At 37.5% G+C, this 16,430-nt stretch overlaps 1 protein-coding gene across 1 annotated transcript; it reads left to right on the top strand.

Moving 5' to 3' along the window:
• The first annotated feature begins 8,446 nt into the window (after positions 1-8,446).
• Positions 8,447-10,295, top strand: arl4cb (ADP-ribosylation factor-like 4Cb). Its single transcript, XM_058393431.1, has one exon. It carries the CDS (start codon positions 8,929-8,931, stop codon positions 9,505-9,507), a length of 579 nt encoding a protein of 192 aa, XP_058249414.1. The 5' UTR covers positions 8,447-8,928; the 3' UTR covers positions 9,508-10,295.
• The last annotated feature ends 6,135 nt before the right edge of the window (positions 10,296-16,430 follow it).

Below are 16,430 nucleotides of genomic sequence, written 5' to 3'. Positions count from 1 at the left end.
GGAAAAGCTTTATAGTGGGTTGAGCTGCCAAGTGAATGGAAAAGTTTGCAAAGTATAGGGCCTGTATGGATTGTGTGTCTCTGTGATCTATCAGCCGGATCATTCCGTATCGTGTTTCATAGCCACAGTAAACAATTCATGACTTCTTACCTCTTATCGAATGGCTCAATGCAATGCAGCATGTGCAGCCCAACACCATTTCACTGTCATCTATTGTTTAAGTAATAATAGGTATATAGTGCAAATGCATCAACACACACACAAACCTAATTAAACACAGCCAGCAAACATGTTAGGATTCCAACCTAACAAACCAACAAAATGCTCTCTGTGGCCTCTGTCCAGTGTCTGGATCCATATCAGTGGTCATGTTTACATCCTTGTCTTCTTCTTATTTGTGTCCATTTTCTTAAAAATTGTTTTCTTTAAAAAATATTCATTGAAAATAAAATCACAATATTCTTCTTCCTGTTTGCTCAGGAAGTGTTTGGATCTCATTTCCGCTTTGGAAGTTTTAGTAAAAGCACCATAGTATTTTCTCAATACATTTACTCAATAAATAAAAATAATATGCCATATATTTCAAAGAGACCACTATTTTAACTAATTTTAATGCATTATTTTAGTGTAGTTTCTTTAATTTTTTATTTTTTTTTCCTGGTACCTATGACCATCAGACCATTTTTTTTATGATGGATTTGATTTGTCTTAAATATCACATAAAGAACAGGAACCGTGTAATTTCCGTGTGCTTACTGCTGTCCCTCACCCTAATCTTAACCATTATTAAACTTTTTTCAATGCTCCATGTTGAAGCATAAATTCCTTGGAAACTTTTAATGAGAATTTTCTGGAAATTAAGCATAAAAGATTCTTTAATTTCCTTGACTTTTTGATATTTTCTGCTTAATTTAGAATTTATAGAGGAAGAGAAAGGTATCTTTTTTATGAAGTGAAGATTTTCAGTATATATATATATATATATATATATATATATATATATATATGATTAATAAATTGTTTTATGGTTAAAACTTGATGGCTGTTAATTAATAAAAATAAAACTGAAGAATAAGTAAATAGCTAGAAGTTGCACTGTTACGACATTTTTATTGCATAGCTGAAAGAACAAATCAGTTTTATGCAAATATTAGTTTCAGTTTGGTCTTTATTTATTTATTTATTTATTTATTCATTCATTCATTCATTCATTCATTTATTTATTTATTTATTTGTTTATTTATTTTTGGTTCAACAAAATATATACCTTACAATTTGTCCAAGAAATCTCTTGATTATTAACCACTAAAGTTAATAAAGTTCCTTTATTTGATTGAATCCACAGTAAGCGCTTAATCCTGGTCAGAGTCATGTGGGATCTGGAGACTTTCCTGCGGGAATGCTGTGCATAAGTCAGGAATACTGCAAAGAATGTAAGGTAGATGATCTCAGACCACCATACACACACACACACACACACACAGAATTGTAGAGTCTCAGTTTCTAGAATTCTACAATTCTTCAACTTAACAAACACACACACACACAGAGAATTGTAGAGTCTCAGTTTCTAGAATTCTACAATTCTTCAACTTAACAAACACACACACACACACTAACAGACACACACACACACTAACAGACACACACACACACACTGAATTGTAGAGTCTAAGTTTATAGAATTCTTCGAAGGCACCTTGCAACTTAACATACAAACTAACACACACACTCTCTCACACACACACACACACACACACAAATACTAAACTGTAGAGTCTAGGTTTATACAATTCTTCAACTTAACACACACACAAACACACACACACACACACACACACACACACACACACTGAATTGTATAGTCTAAGTTTATAGAATTCTTCTAAGGTGCCTTGCAACATCAAACACACACACACACACACACACACACACTGAAGCGATAACAAACACATTACAAAGGGCAGCTTGTTCTCTCTGTGCGGAAGTGTGCATGGAAGTGTGTGTGTGGGGGGAGAGAAGCAGGAGAAAGTAAGGGGTCAGCTTGAAACCTGGCAACCCGACCCTTATCTGTGTGCAAAAATGTTCGTTTTTAATATCAAATATCAAATATGTCGCTTAACACTCTCCTCACAGTGACAAAGCCAGCATAAGGAGAACTTAGAGAGAACTTCGAGACGTGTTAATCATCACGTGTCACTGGACTGTATCAGAAACATACAAATCAGAGGAAGAGGGAGGAAGATCCCACAAATCCAATCTCATACAGATCCAGGGTCTGAGACAAGTCTATCAATTTCTGTAACAAACATCATCATCAGATGAGTGCACCTCGATATTCTAACTAACACAAGAGTTTAAAATACTGTCATTTTTCTTCCTCTTTTAACATATCTCCATGTCGTTCCTACCTTTGGTAGCTTATATAACACAAGCTACAGGGGAGCGGACATTTCAGGAAGCTGAGAAGTAAAACAATTGTTCAGATGCAGAAGTAAACTGACACGCTGACATTTCCCTTTTCGCTTGAAACTACTAATCACCATCATTTAGACAACACAGAACGTACACTATTAATAGAGTTACCACTTAAAGACCTGTGAGGATTTATAGAAGTCCTTTCAAAAAAAGCAGGCAGAGCACACATTTTTTTAGCATGAATCGAGTATTTTCACTCCCTTCCTCCAACATCCAGCGTCCAATAAATTATTGAAGACCTTTGGCAGAACATTGCAGTTTTTAAGTTTTAGCACTAATCAAAGCACAGAAATTCCTTGGAAGACTGATATATATATAAATATAAATATATAAATATAGAGACTTTGTAGTTGAAATGCATAAGCAAGAAAATCAGCAAAAAAACAAAATATTACTGCCTGATCTAAGACATCGTAGAAAATTTGATGTCTTGTCCTTGGGTATTGACAGTAAATTGGGTATTTACAGTATTTGCCATGTTTAAGAAAACCTGCTCGATCTCTTTGTTTTGTTTTAAAGATAGAAACGGAATAATAATAATAATAATAATAATAATAATAATAATAATAATAATAATAATAATAATAATAATAATAGCTAATAAACACATTGGTTACTGATGAATAGAGATGTCTAGCTTCTCTAAATGATTTGAATTGTTTTGTTATTGTCATCAAACTTCCCTTTTGGGTTTTCTCCTAGTTTTCCAAATCTGTGCATATGTAGTTTTTCTCATGTTCTCGAGTTGCCGTTATATGTTGCTACGTCAGTCGTAACTGAGTTTCAGAGAAGTTGCTGATCAGGCGGACGTGCCTCTTTTTTTTTTTTAAATGATTATTAATTGATCAAGTTGTAGTTAGATGAATAGCAGCATAATATTATTTATTTATTTATTTATTTATTTAATTGGCCGAAAAACTGTAGTGTGTTAATGAAAAAATGGACTCTTTTGATTGTGCCCTATAAAAACAGTATTTCACTAAAAACCCCAACCTTCAGGGGCATTCTGATAAATATTGTACATAACTGAGGTAATAAAAATCTTTTTTCCTGTGTTTAATAAAAAAATGAATCATGCATTGTTCATTGAAGCTGCAGGCGAGGTTTTGGGCCAGGTTCTCCTTGTAATCCGTTTGCTAATGGTACATTCCTGCCTTATCTTTGGTGCATGGTTTCTGTTGGCCGAAATGGCCAACACACACACACACACACACATAGTGTTAAAATTTGACCCTCTCTGCCCTCCACTTCAAATACATGTTGGAGTTCTTCACATGAAAATGACCCTTACACTCTGAATAAACACACATGCTTCATTTTAGTCAAAAACACTAGTGTGTTATAGTCTAATGCGATCATTTTAATGCTAATCACCATCAACAGTTCTATTTAGATAACTATATACCCAACGAAAACCACTACATCCTTCAATTAATATAGTTTCCCCATTGTGAGGATTTCTAGATGCACGTTTTCCTTAAAAAAAAATTGAACTAAAGCTGGCAGAGCGCACATCTTTCGAAATCAATTAGCATGACTTGTGTATTTTCACTCCCTGCCTCCACATCCATCATCCAGTAAATTTGGATTTCCAAAGACCTTTGTACCATTTCAGTCAAAAACATGTGTATGTTTGATATATTAATAGTTTAATGTGATCATTTTAATGTGAATGGTTGAAAAAACAAATGTTATTTAATTCACTAAGGATGTTGACTTACAAGATTTGGACTAATAGCACAAATGTAATATCAGTATTTCTGACATACACCGATCAGCCATAACATTATGAGCAGTGAGAGGTGACATGAATAAGACTGATTATCTCCTCATCATGGCACCTGTTAGTGGGTGGGATATATTAGGCAGCAAGTGAACATTTTGTCCTCAAAGTTGATGTGTTAGAAGCAGGAAAAATGGACAAACTTAAGGATTTGAGTGAGTTTGATGAAGGGCCAAATTGTGATGGCTAGATGACTGGATCAGAGCATCTCCAAACTGCAGCTCTTGTGGGGTGTTCCCGGTCTGCAGTGGTCAATATCTATTAAAAGTGGTCCAAGGAAGGAACAGTGGTGAACCAGTGACAGGGTCATGGGTGGCCAAGGCTCATTGATGCATGTGGGGAGTGAATGCTGGTCTGTGAGAGCCGATCCAACAGACGAGCTACTGTTGCTCAAATTGCTGAAGAAGTTGGTTCTGATAGAAAGGTGTCAGAATACACAGTGCATTGACAGAGTACACACTGCACTGACTGCAGACTAGTCAGTGTGCCCATGCTGCCCCCTGTGCACCACAGAAAGTGCCAACAATGGGCACGTGAGCATCAGAACTGGACTATGGAGCAATGGAAGAAGGTGGCCTGGGCTGTGCTGGACAAACAAGTCAGACCCATGGAGGCTCCACCTCGCAACTTAAAGGATCTGCTGCTAACATGTTGGTGCCAGATACCACAGCACACCTTCAGGGATCTAGTGGAGTCCATGCCTCGATGGGTCAGGGCTGTTTTGGCAGTAAAAGGGGGACCAATACAATATTAGGCAGGTGGTCATAATGTTATGGCTGATCGGTGTATATACTGTTGATATATATCAGTGTTTCAAGTCATTTATTTGTATAAATAACAGGATAAATGTCTAAATTAAGTTGTGGTTGGCTCAGTATCTGGTGCACACCTTCCTAAGCAGCTAGCAGTAGTTGTCAGATGTTTAAATAGCATAATTGGTCAAATATTTGAAATATTTACTATTATATTGTTGTTTTCGAACAACTTTCTGGGTAAGTTTTGTTTAAACTGTAAGCTGTCGCTTAACACACTACACTCCAGTGAATAAAGCACTAAAACACCAGGAGGCTAGGGGAAACGATGAGAGGAAGCCGACGAGGGCGTGTTGATTATAATACAGGAACGGCGTTATATCCCAGCATGCATTTTCCAGTGAACTACCTGAGCATCAGCTAACTTTTATACTGTGTGAGCAGGCAGAAAACTTATTTTGGCTCCAGTGTAACTCATGTTATCTAGTGCTTTCAGTCGGAATGCAGTCTACATTCAAGTTGAGGCATTTTAAATGAGCATGACAGGTTCTGTGTGTGTGTGTGTGTGTGTGTGTGTGTGTGTGTGTATGTGTGTGTGTGTGTATGTGTGTGTAACTGGTACAGCCTGGCCTTAAAGTAAAGTGCATTCCTGTGCACGGTGAAGGTATGAACAGTCCTTTAGAGATCAGTAGTGCATGTTACTCCACATCATGCTGTGATTTATAAAGTTGTAAATTTTTATAAAAAACACAGTGATGAGTTTAACGAGTGGGTGCAAAAAAAAAACGTTATTTTAATCCAATTTAATCAACACTCTCAAAAACACTCATATAGAGCACTGGGAGTGAACTTGTTCATGATCTTTTACACACTATTACACATGGTTTAGGGGGATTATTATAATCATATAATAATATAATTATATATTATAATAATATATAATAATATATATATTATTATATATATATATATATTTAAGCTTATTGCTACAAGTGCCACAGTTCATGCTGAAAAATGACCACTAATCACTTTTACATATTTATAGTTATTGTAATAATGAAAAAATATATATATTTATTATTATATATATATATATATATATATAATAAATTGTAATATATTTAATATATTGTAATATATTGTAATATATGTATTACAATGACTCTATAAATATGTAAAAGTGAATAGTGGTCATTTTTTCAGCATGAACTGTGGCACTTGTAGCAATAAGCTTAAAACTACATAGAGCTTAAACAAAATTAAAATGACTTTCTCCCTTTTACTGATTTATTCACATATTTATTTATTCATTGTAGATACTTCCTATTTTACTAATTTTACTACTTAAGACAGCAAGCGTTCCCCCCCCCCCGAACGTGCCCCGAGACCTAGTGAACGTCTGCCCCCTAGTGGACAAAGAAAAGAATCATTACATATATTCTATTCATATAATAATAATAATAATAATAATAATAATAATAATAATAATAATAATAATAATAATAATAATAATAATAATAATAATAATAATAATAGTCGAATATGTTAGATTTTGTTGTAAATTATTATTTTATTTTATTTTATGACATGAAGCTTACACTTTAATTTTATGCAGTTTTGTTAGTAAAAATGTATTTATTTATTCTCCTTATTTATGGTGATCATAATAATGATGATGATGATAATGAACAGTGGTATACTATGATACAGTCATATTTGTGTAAGTGTCAGTATATTTAAAAACATAGCAGATAGCAATAGCAGACACACGCTTGCTCAATGAAAACTGGTCTTGGTTCATGATCTGTTTTTGTTAAAAGCCAACTTTAATATCTCTAAGACTGCATACCTTTTTTTTACCCTGCTGTTTGCTGAGTATGTCTCCTAATGGACTCTCATCCTTCCTAATGTGGTGGGTGGTGCTGAAGTATCAGAGTAATCAGTAACAGCGACTATAAGTGTAGGCTTTGGTCAGAGATGCCTGCTTTACAAAAGCAATCCAATGGCCAATCGAAACCTCTCCCTGAAACTCTCAGCTCTCCCGTAATATAACCACAGCACAAACATATACACTTTTAATGGTGTGTATCACATTAAATATCAGACTAGCAGCAGATTAAAATGATATATTTCACAGCACACTTCAACTCATGAATCTCAGGTCAGAAGTTGATTAAGTCTCTATACCAGCAGCTCTGGCAAGTCATGGTTATATTTATGCTTTCATTATAATACCTTATAGTTTCCACAGGAACAATTTGTTCAATAAAAAAAAAAAACATGCTGTTATTAAACAAAGAAAAATATTTAATATGATGAATATAATATGGGGAATCTGTAAGGACTTGTTTATTTACTGTTTACAGAAAGAGTCTGTTATGTCAGGACCAGTAAGTTTTCCGAAACTGGAAATTCTTCAAGATGGAGGACTGTGTAAAATGACAAGCTGTGTATTTTAAGAGAAAGAAAAACAAGTGAAGACTGGTGAAGAACTACTGTTTAGATCCTGTATCTCAGGGAATAACAGGAACTAACTGGTCTCGCAGACGTTCCTCAACGTTCACCGTAGCTATAAAAAAGTGAAAGCAAGACATGTTGTTTGTTGATAAATTAAAAAAATGTAATAATTGTCAAACCTGCAGAATAAAAGGAACAAAGCACTTTAACATTAGGCTATCCATGTCTGCATCACTGCAATTGAGTATTGTTCTATAACAGCACACCTTATAACATACTTATTTTTCTCCTTTCTCTGTTTCTCTCTACTTTTGTAAAGCTGCTTTGAGACAACGTCCATTGTAAAAGGCGCTATACAAATAAAATGAACTGAACTGGATTGATGTTCAAGTCTTTACAGACTTATCGTGTATCTTAATACTGCTGTTTAAGTCTCACAACAGGCTTTGACAGCAGGTGGCGCTGCAGGCTTGTATATTACTCATCCTACTATTCAGATAACTTTATTATTAATAACGTGTGTGTTGTTATAATACTTATATGGGATGTAAAGCAAGCCTAGGTGGTTTATCAGAGTTTTCCTCAGAGCCTGTAGTTAGTAAACTACTCAAGAAAAGTTTGACAGTGGAGTGAGTCTCAAAGGTCAAGAAAGAAAGGCTCGTTGTTTAAATATGATCCACATTATCACTAGATAAACATTCAGGAGACATTTAGTGATTTTAGACGGAACGGAAAAGCTCCTGACTCATCCACTGTGAATGTCTGTTTATTTGCTAACGTGCTGTGTTTCACTGAGGGGAAATGGTGCAGCTAGGCGACGGCAGTGGGCGGGGCGTAGAGGCGGGCTGGAGGGGGAAAAAAACAAGCGGTGTCTGGACCAATCATGAGACGATCTTAGAGTGTCACTCACGCGCGTTTGTGTTTGGAGGCGCATGTGGGCGGGGCCTCCGAAAGCCCTTTCGCCGCTATGCAGTTCTCAGCATTCATTTCTTGAGGTGGTGCTGAGACGCGCTGTGTGTGCTCCGACTACTGATTTATCTACTGCTTGTTCGTTTACAGGAACCACGGGTTATTATTATTATTTTTTTGTTTTGGATTTAGTCCACATGAGGACGATATTTTTCCATTTTAAAGGCATCATGTTTAAGAAAAAGAGCGAGTTTTTATATAATATGGAGTGATCTGGAGAAGGAACCGGTCCGGCTGGAAAAGGAAAGATGGCGTTTTAACCTGTTCATGGAGGTGAATGCAAATGTTCATGAAATAATTTCTATACTGTCAAAGGAACGGTGTGTCTACAAGGACTAAGGACTTTTTAAGGAACATTTTTACCACCTCTGTCTTGGGCATCTTCTTATGACCGCCTCATCCAAAGCCAAAAGCGGTTAAGACTACTGCTGCTGAACAGCTACTACTGAACCATTCCTGTCAGGTACTATCAGAGGACAGTGAAAAGAAATGGGGAACAGCTTTTCCAACATATCCGCCTTCCAGTCCCTCCACATCGTGATGCTGGGGCTGGACTCGGCCGGCAAGACGACCGTCCTCTACAGGCTGAAGTTCAATGAGTTTGTGAACACTGTACCCACGATCGGTTTCAACACGGAGAAGATCAAGCTGAGCAATGGTGCAGCGAAGGGCATCAGCTGTCATTTCTGGGACGTCGGTGGCCAAGAGAAGCTCCGTCCGCTCTGGAAGTCGTACAGCCGCTGCACAGATGGCATCATCTACGTGGTAGACTCGGTGGATGTAGACCGGCTCGAGGAGGCCAAGACCGAGCTGCACAAGGTTACCAAATTTGCAGAGAACCAAGGAACGCCGCTGCTGGTCATCGCCAACAAGCAGGACCTGCCCAGGTCTCTGCCCGTGGCCGACATAGAGAAGCAGCTGGCACTCAATGAGTTGACCCCGTCCACCGCATACCACGTTCAGCCCGCTTGTGCCATCATCGGCGAAGGGCTTCACGAAGGTATGGACAAACTGTACGAGATGATCGTAAAGCGAAGAAAAGCCCTAAAGCAGAAAAAGAAGCGATAACCCATGTTTGCTACAAGGAACTCTTCCCCCTCATTCATGCCTTTCTGCAAGCCTGGGGCCCATCGTCACGTGCCAACACAGCGACGCACCGCTTGGATTATTGATTGATTTGGGCAGTTTGTTTGTTTTCAGTTGGATTTATGTTGACTCTGTATGGCTTGCTGGGTGGTTTGGAACCACAGTGAACTTACAGGAAAATAAAAAAAAAACTTGATAATTGACTTGTTACTATGAAAAAAGGGCTGGTTCCCTTTTCTGCTGCTGTTGACTTACTGTGCAAGTAGCCTCGTCGTAATACTGAAGGAGCTCTCTACTTTAGCACTGTGAAGAATTACGAACGCTACTGTTTTGGTTCGTGGAATGCTTGATTTTTTTTTTTTCTCTCTCTCTCTTCTCTCTTGACGACCGGCTCGAAGCGTTACTGTGTGTATCACAATAATAATGTTGCCTAAATCCTTTACGAGTAACTCCATTTGGGATTGGTTCTGACCTGTGTGAGACTGAAGGTTAACAGTTTAGGCCTGATTTTTGGGAGTTTGAGACTTTATGGTAACATAAAGTCATGGACTTGGCGTACACATCCAGGCTTATGAAGTCAGTTAAGAACATGATGTGTGGTGGACGGTGCTTACCATTACCGTGCTTGCAACCTCAGTCCACCACTTAGCACTTTTCCTTACCAAAACCAGTAGAGTTTCAACACTGTATTGCAAAACTCAAGATTATTGTATTACACAGTCAAAAGATGAATTCTGAAGTATTTTTCAATTAAAAATATATTGAGAAAATGCTTTGTATCTGATGTCTTTACTGTTTCGAGTCTCTTTTTTTATTGCTTTGGATTCTACCCACTCATTTTATTGTGTACCTTCAAATTTAAATTGCTGACAAAAAGTCTGGATTTCAAAACAAAATACCGCAGATTTTTCCGGAAGGAACGTTCATCTCTGTTTTTCTGGAAAATTCTGCGGCAGTAGCTGATGCAAATATGCAAACTATTCACAATATTACTTACTTTTTGGCAAATTGGTTTAAAATTTGTGAAGCTTCCACCAGCTTGTGGCTTCTTTTGTGATAAGATGGTAGGGGGAAAAAAAGCTGAGGTCAATAGAGTGATGGGGGATGGTGAACAGGACTAACCTAACATGGAGCCTAAAGTCTATTTAATGCTTGCAGCCATTATTTTGTCAATGTAACACATAATTACATCCTGGGACACATGTAATGACCGACACGTGTTGGTTTTTTCGAATCAGTAGTTTAAAGGGCCAGCTCAGGTCTACTATTATAAGCTGGATATGATCCTTTTGTGTGTGTTTTTTTTAATCTATGTTGCACTTCACAGGTTCCCAGGCTCCTTGCCGCACCACATATTTACTTTATATCCTGCTCTGAAAAGGGTTTGTCGTCCTTGAAGGCCACCAGCTAGTCTACATTCTTGTTACATTGCAGCTTCCCAGCATGGCTCAGCTTGGGAGTTAAGTGTTGGGTGTTAGCATTATCAGCTGTGTAGACATGTTGGGAACTGAAATGTTGGCTGTATGTGTCTGTCATTTGGGCCTGTTGTTGTTGTTTGAGCATATCAGTTATTATTAGTCTCAGTAGTACTTAAAAGGGCTTTCTACACATGAAATTCTTAACCCCGGGTCACTAACATCCGGGTAACGGGAATCCTGGGTTATTTTGCTTGTTGTTTCACATTGTACACTCCTACACCCTGGATTAACCTTCTTATTATTTGCATATTTAAAAAACAGCACACAACCACATTTACACAAATTTTTCTATGTCATGTATTTCCAGCACACTTCTATAATGTTTGGCATTTTGTCTTCTGATGCTGAACTGTTGCTACTTGCTGGTTTTAACATGATACGAAGGATGCATTGTTAAGTCTTAATTGGGTGTATGTTACTGAACATCTTGTCATATTGAACATCTTGAACATCTTGGTTTCCTAAACTGTTCACCCTGCTTCAGAAAAAAATGGTGCTAACCCTGCTTCTAAATTACAAGTGTGAAACATTCCTCTACCTGGGAATTTGGGAGATCTTCTAAATGTAATTTTCATGTTTGCAATTCCAAGAAAAAAATTCAACTTCCTATACTACTTGTGTTCATCCAGTTAAATTCTTGGTAGGATATGATCATGACTGACCCTGTGCTCTGACCCTAACCCCCAAAGTAAAGAAAGAATTTCACTGTGCTGCAATGTATAGGTGACAAACAAAGGATATAAAAGATGTTTTTCAAATTGTACAATTCACTGTTGATGGAAATACAAGTCCACATCATTTGTATCATTTGGGCTTTATCAAGTCATTTTATGGATGTTATTTTTTTTCCCTTGCAGTCTGTCTTCTCTCACAAACACCCTCGAATTTGGATTGGAATGGTTTGAACCACTTGTAAAAGTTCTGGCAGTTTCTAGGAGAGACAGATTTGGCTGCAGCTGACTGACTCAGAAACACAGAGCGAGAGAGAGAGACAGAGAGAGAGAGATATCATTAGCAGTCATCCCATTAGCTTCAATTTTGTGGTCTTGCTTGACAGATATCCACTCTGTCAAAGGAACAAAGGTGTGTTTCAGTCTCCATGTAATTCCACGTAATAGGTTGCAGTGAAAAAAATAAAAAAAAATAAGAAAGAGAGCTGACTGTGCAAAGACTGTCATTTAAAATACCTGCACAGTCATGCAAGGCCGCAACCTGGCTTCACGTTGCACACCAGCACTCGAATAAATCTAAAAAAAAATAAATAAATGACTCAGACGCTAATTATTTGCCTACAGGCACTCTGCCAAGCTAATTTCTTAATTAACAAAGTCACTCTAAGTGGCAAAGAAATGACTTTCCGCAGCCATGAACTGTAGCAAAACATCTGTTAATGGTTGGGGGGGGGTTCGTTTTTGATGAGCGGCAGATAATCAGGCAGGAGCAGTTTGGCGTCTTAATTTGATAGCGATGTTTTTGGTAAGGGGGTTGCTGTTTGGGGGGGGGGGGTTGGTGAATCTGATAGAGAAGCAGACATTTAGGGAACCTCTGTGCATTAAACTTTCATGAAGATCGATCCTCTAAACTCGGCCAGTCTCAGAGCCATCGGAGGGCACCTCGGAGCCTTTGGGAAATGACTCATTCAGGGACCATAATGATATGGCATATGACTCAAGAGCTTCACATGTGATAATCTGCTTTTAGCATGCGCTTTCTTTTATGTAGTCAATGAACCTCTTCACCTGAATCCAGAACCAATGAATAACTATATCACTGTTAACACTGACTAAATATATACTTATATGTATTCGCTCCTCATGAGCGAGAACGGATGCTAAAAAAAAAAATTAATTAAAAAAAAGGATGCAGATTTTATTTTTAAAGCTTTCATATTCTCTTCGTTGAATCATTTTGCATATCAGTATTTGGTCAATCTTAATGACGGTTGGAACTGTGCTATCATTCTGTTTGTTTTTATATATTGTTTATATAGTTGTTTGCAGATTATCACGTTTAAATGATATTGCTACACTTTCTATGATATAGAATGAAATTCTTTTAGAATTGATGTGTTTTGTTTCCTTACAAGCTCTCAAATTCATACTGTTTGCAAAAATTGCCTAAAAGTTTATTATAAGCTTAAAAAAAATAGAATCCAAAATCTGCGTTTTGGATGAAATGCAATGCTGTTGCAAAATAGGACCCTTTCAACGTATTCATTTTGTGGTTAATGTAGGTGGCGTTTGTTTTTGTTATGTTTTGTTTTTAAAGCCCTAGCCAGTTTACAGCGTTCACACAAGCTTCCTTTGTGCCATATAATTAACCTAAGGTCATGCTAACAAAGGCATACCAGGTTCCTAAAAACATGTGTGAATATTTCATTGGAAAAAAAACATCCCTCCACGCAATTCCTGTTATCTTTTAGCCGAGCGTTCTCTGAACTGCGACGGTTGCGTAAGTGTTTATTATTAGCCAGACGATGTTTGCTAGAACAAAGTGTGACACGGTGAAACTTGTAAGAAACTTCTGACTCCACCTCTCTCCTTTTTTGTGGCTTTCTTCATTCTGAGTGGTTAACCATTAAGCATGCTACATCAAAGTGCATAGGAATAAAGCCATTTGTAAAATGAGCATACGTTGATCCCACAGACAGTTTCCTAATCCATCGATTTCATCAGACGCTATAATCAAACTCATGGGATATATTTCATCAGCTCTAGGGTCTCTGGTTCGATCCTGATCTCAGGTTACTCTCTATGTGATAGATATGTTATGCATGTGCCCTGTGTGTTGTGGGTTTCATCAAGGTTCTCAAGGGTTCCCTCACAAAAACATGGCCGTAAGTCTGTTTGATACACTACAATGGTCCAAGGTGTGAATGTGTGTGTAAACGGTGCCCTAAACTGAACAGGTTGAATTCCTGCCTCATGGTCAGTTGTCCAGTGGATCTTCACTCATTAAAAAATGAATAAAAATAAAGTTGATAATTGCAAGGTAATATATAGGAAATGTGGCTATGTGTCAGCATGGTAAAACAATCTGGTAAATCAGGCTTGCTTAGTAGGGATAAATGTTACAGATGAATGTAACTTAACTTTAAACTTTATCATTTTTTCTATGTTTCTATGCTTCTGTAAAGCTGCTTTGAGACAATGTCCATCATTAAAAGTACTACACAAATACAATTGAATTGAAAAATTTAATTAAATGTGAAGCAGGATGAACAGACATTAAGCTTTAGCAGCTTTTTAGTCCTTTCATTGAGTAATGGGTCCATTGGCGTATAAGAGGTGAAGCCCATAAAGCTATGAACTAGAGGATATAAATATGTATATTTGAACTGCTGTTGCATCAGTCAGCTTTCTTTAGGAAGGAATTATAATGAAGTCTATAATGAACTCAGAGACTACACTGACCTATTAGTTCCTCCGGAGCTCTTGGTTGCGCAAGTGAATATAAACTTTTGAAGAAAGGACATTATTTTATATCATTTACTGTCCAGTGTCACTCAAATGAGTCTCAAGGTTTCTTCCTTATATCATCTGAGGGAGTTTTTCCTCGTCACCATCGCCTCAGGCTTGCTCATTGGGGATAAATGTTAGGAATAAAATAGTAACTTAACTTTATTATTATTCTATATTTCTGTACTTCTGTAAAGTTACTGGACAGTTGTCGAAAGGACAAGTTAAATGTGTGTGTGTGTGTGTCCATCCACAATGAACCTTTCTGCCACTCTTTCTCCTGAAAAGCTTTCATTGTTTTGTCGGCCTTTCAAATAGATCCAGCGTGTATACTTTTGTGTACGAGAGTTTGCTTCTCCTCCCTTTTCCCAAATCACACAAACACTCTTGTTCTTTGTAGTGATATAAATACAAGCCCTTACTGTATGTACTGTGTTTGTGTGTGTGTGTGTGTGTGTGTATTTTCCCAGCAAAGGCATCTTTACACATGTTCAGACCTCTTGTCTAAATTCTAATAGTTAATGCTATGAAGCAATTCCACATATAAAATGGAATGGAAATGCAAGAGCACATTATCTAATCTCAGGATCCATTGGGGGTGAAAGCAGCTTGCATGTCAATCAACTCCTGGCCTCTGGCCCTCTCCAGCTCCTCTAATTCAAATGTGGTGACTGTGAGAGAGAGAGAGAGAGAGAGAGAGCCAAATGGGGTGTGTGTGTTTACATTTCCCTTGAGAGGGGGAAGGGTGACTTGATCCAGAAAGTGTAGTATGGGGGAAGGTGTGTGTGTGTGTGTGTGTGTGTTGGGGTCGAGGTAGGCAGACACACAGAGGTTCCTACTGGGAATAGGACACAGAGAAGTAAAAATCTCCAGTAAATGAGTTTGAATCAGTCCCCTCCCCACTGAAGTCTCCATCTTACAATCCCATGTGGGAGTCATACATTCACTCCCTCCTCTCAATTTGATCTGTTCATCAGTATTCACCACCCTCCGCTAGCCCGAGACAATTACTAATGGCTTTCGGAGAACTCAGGTTTCTCTAGATGGTGGCCTCAGAATGAATGAAATGTTACTTTTACTTTACATCTTTAGAGGAAAACAGCAAACTCGGGCCTCCTGTGCCGTTATACAAAATCAATTGCTAAGATTTTTAGCGTTAAGGAATTTAAAGTTTAACGGTCACCTATGGGTTTTTTTTCTCCCATAAGTGCGGTTCATTTTTGTAGGTGAAAACGCAGTGATCACACTCAGGTTTGGAGCAAAACAACCGATCTGAAAGAATCCTGATCCGGTTCCAATCGAACCTCAGTGCAGTTTTTATTCCAGAGAGAAAGCCATTTAATCAGGAACTGATCCAACTGCAGGAACAGAGCCAAACATAATGTATATTTTGGGCTGCAATGTTGGTAGATTTAAACTGAGCCAAAGGACAGAGCTGTAGAGCTACAGAAAATGTTGTACCTTTTTCTGTTGCCTTACTTCTGACCTCAAAATGAAAGAGTCTCATGAACATGTTTTCAATTCTACCTTTACATACCTCAGTCAATTTTCGACGTTATTGTTGTTGGTGTTTAATTATGTGTAGAAGTGTGTGAAGCCAAGCTAAACCAAAAAGAAAAGAAAACAAAAATGTACATTTCTCTCAGATTCAGAGTCAATAAACCGTTCTATAATTCGATAATAAAAATGCTCAAAAATGTAATTTAACCCTTCTCTAGCGCTGTCATATAACTCCTGCAGCTCTACTGTCATTTTCTATACACCAATATTTTCACTAATTGTTTCTAATAAACAGAAATGTGAAAGGTTTCCCCTCATACATTTTCTACCAGTCAGAATGTTTAGTGGTGTTTACCATGCATATAATATTATCACCAGGATTCTTAATTTCCAGCAAGAAATCAAATCTTCAGGCAAAGCTTCAGTTAAAAAGTATAAATAACTTTTTCTGGTGACTAGATGATGGAGT

The sequence above is a fragment of the Hemibagrus wyckioides genome, linkage group LG06 (assembly GCF_019097595.1).
Source record: "Hemibagrus wyckioides isolate EC202008001 linkage group LG06, SWU_Hwy_1.0, whole genome shotgun sequence".
NCBI classification, from domain to species: domain Eukaryota; kingdom Metazoa; phylum Chordata; class Actinopteri; order Siluriformes; family Bagridae; genus Hemibagrus; species Hemibagrus wyckioides.
This window is presented reverse-complemented; position numbering and strand designations above follow the sequence as displayed.

Coding starts and splice junctions, on each gene's coding strand:
- arl4cb (XM_058393431.1), top strand. CDS start 8,929: ATGGGGAACAGCTTTTCCAACATATCCGCCTTCCAGTCCCTCCACATC.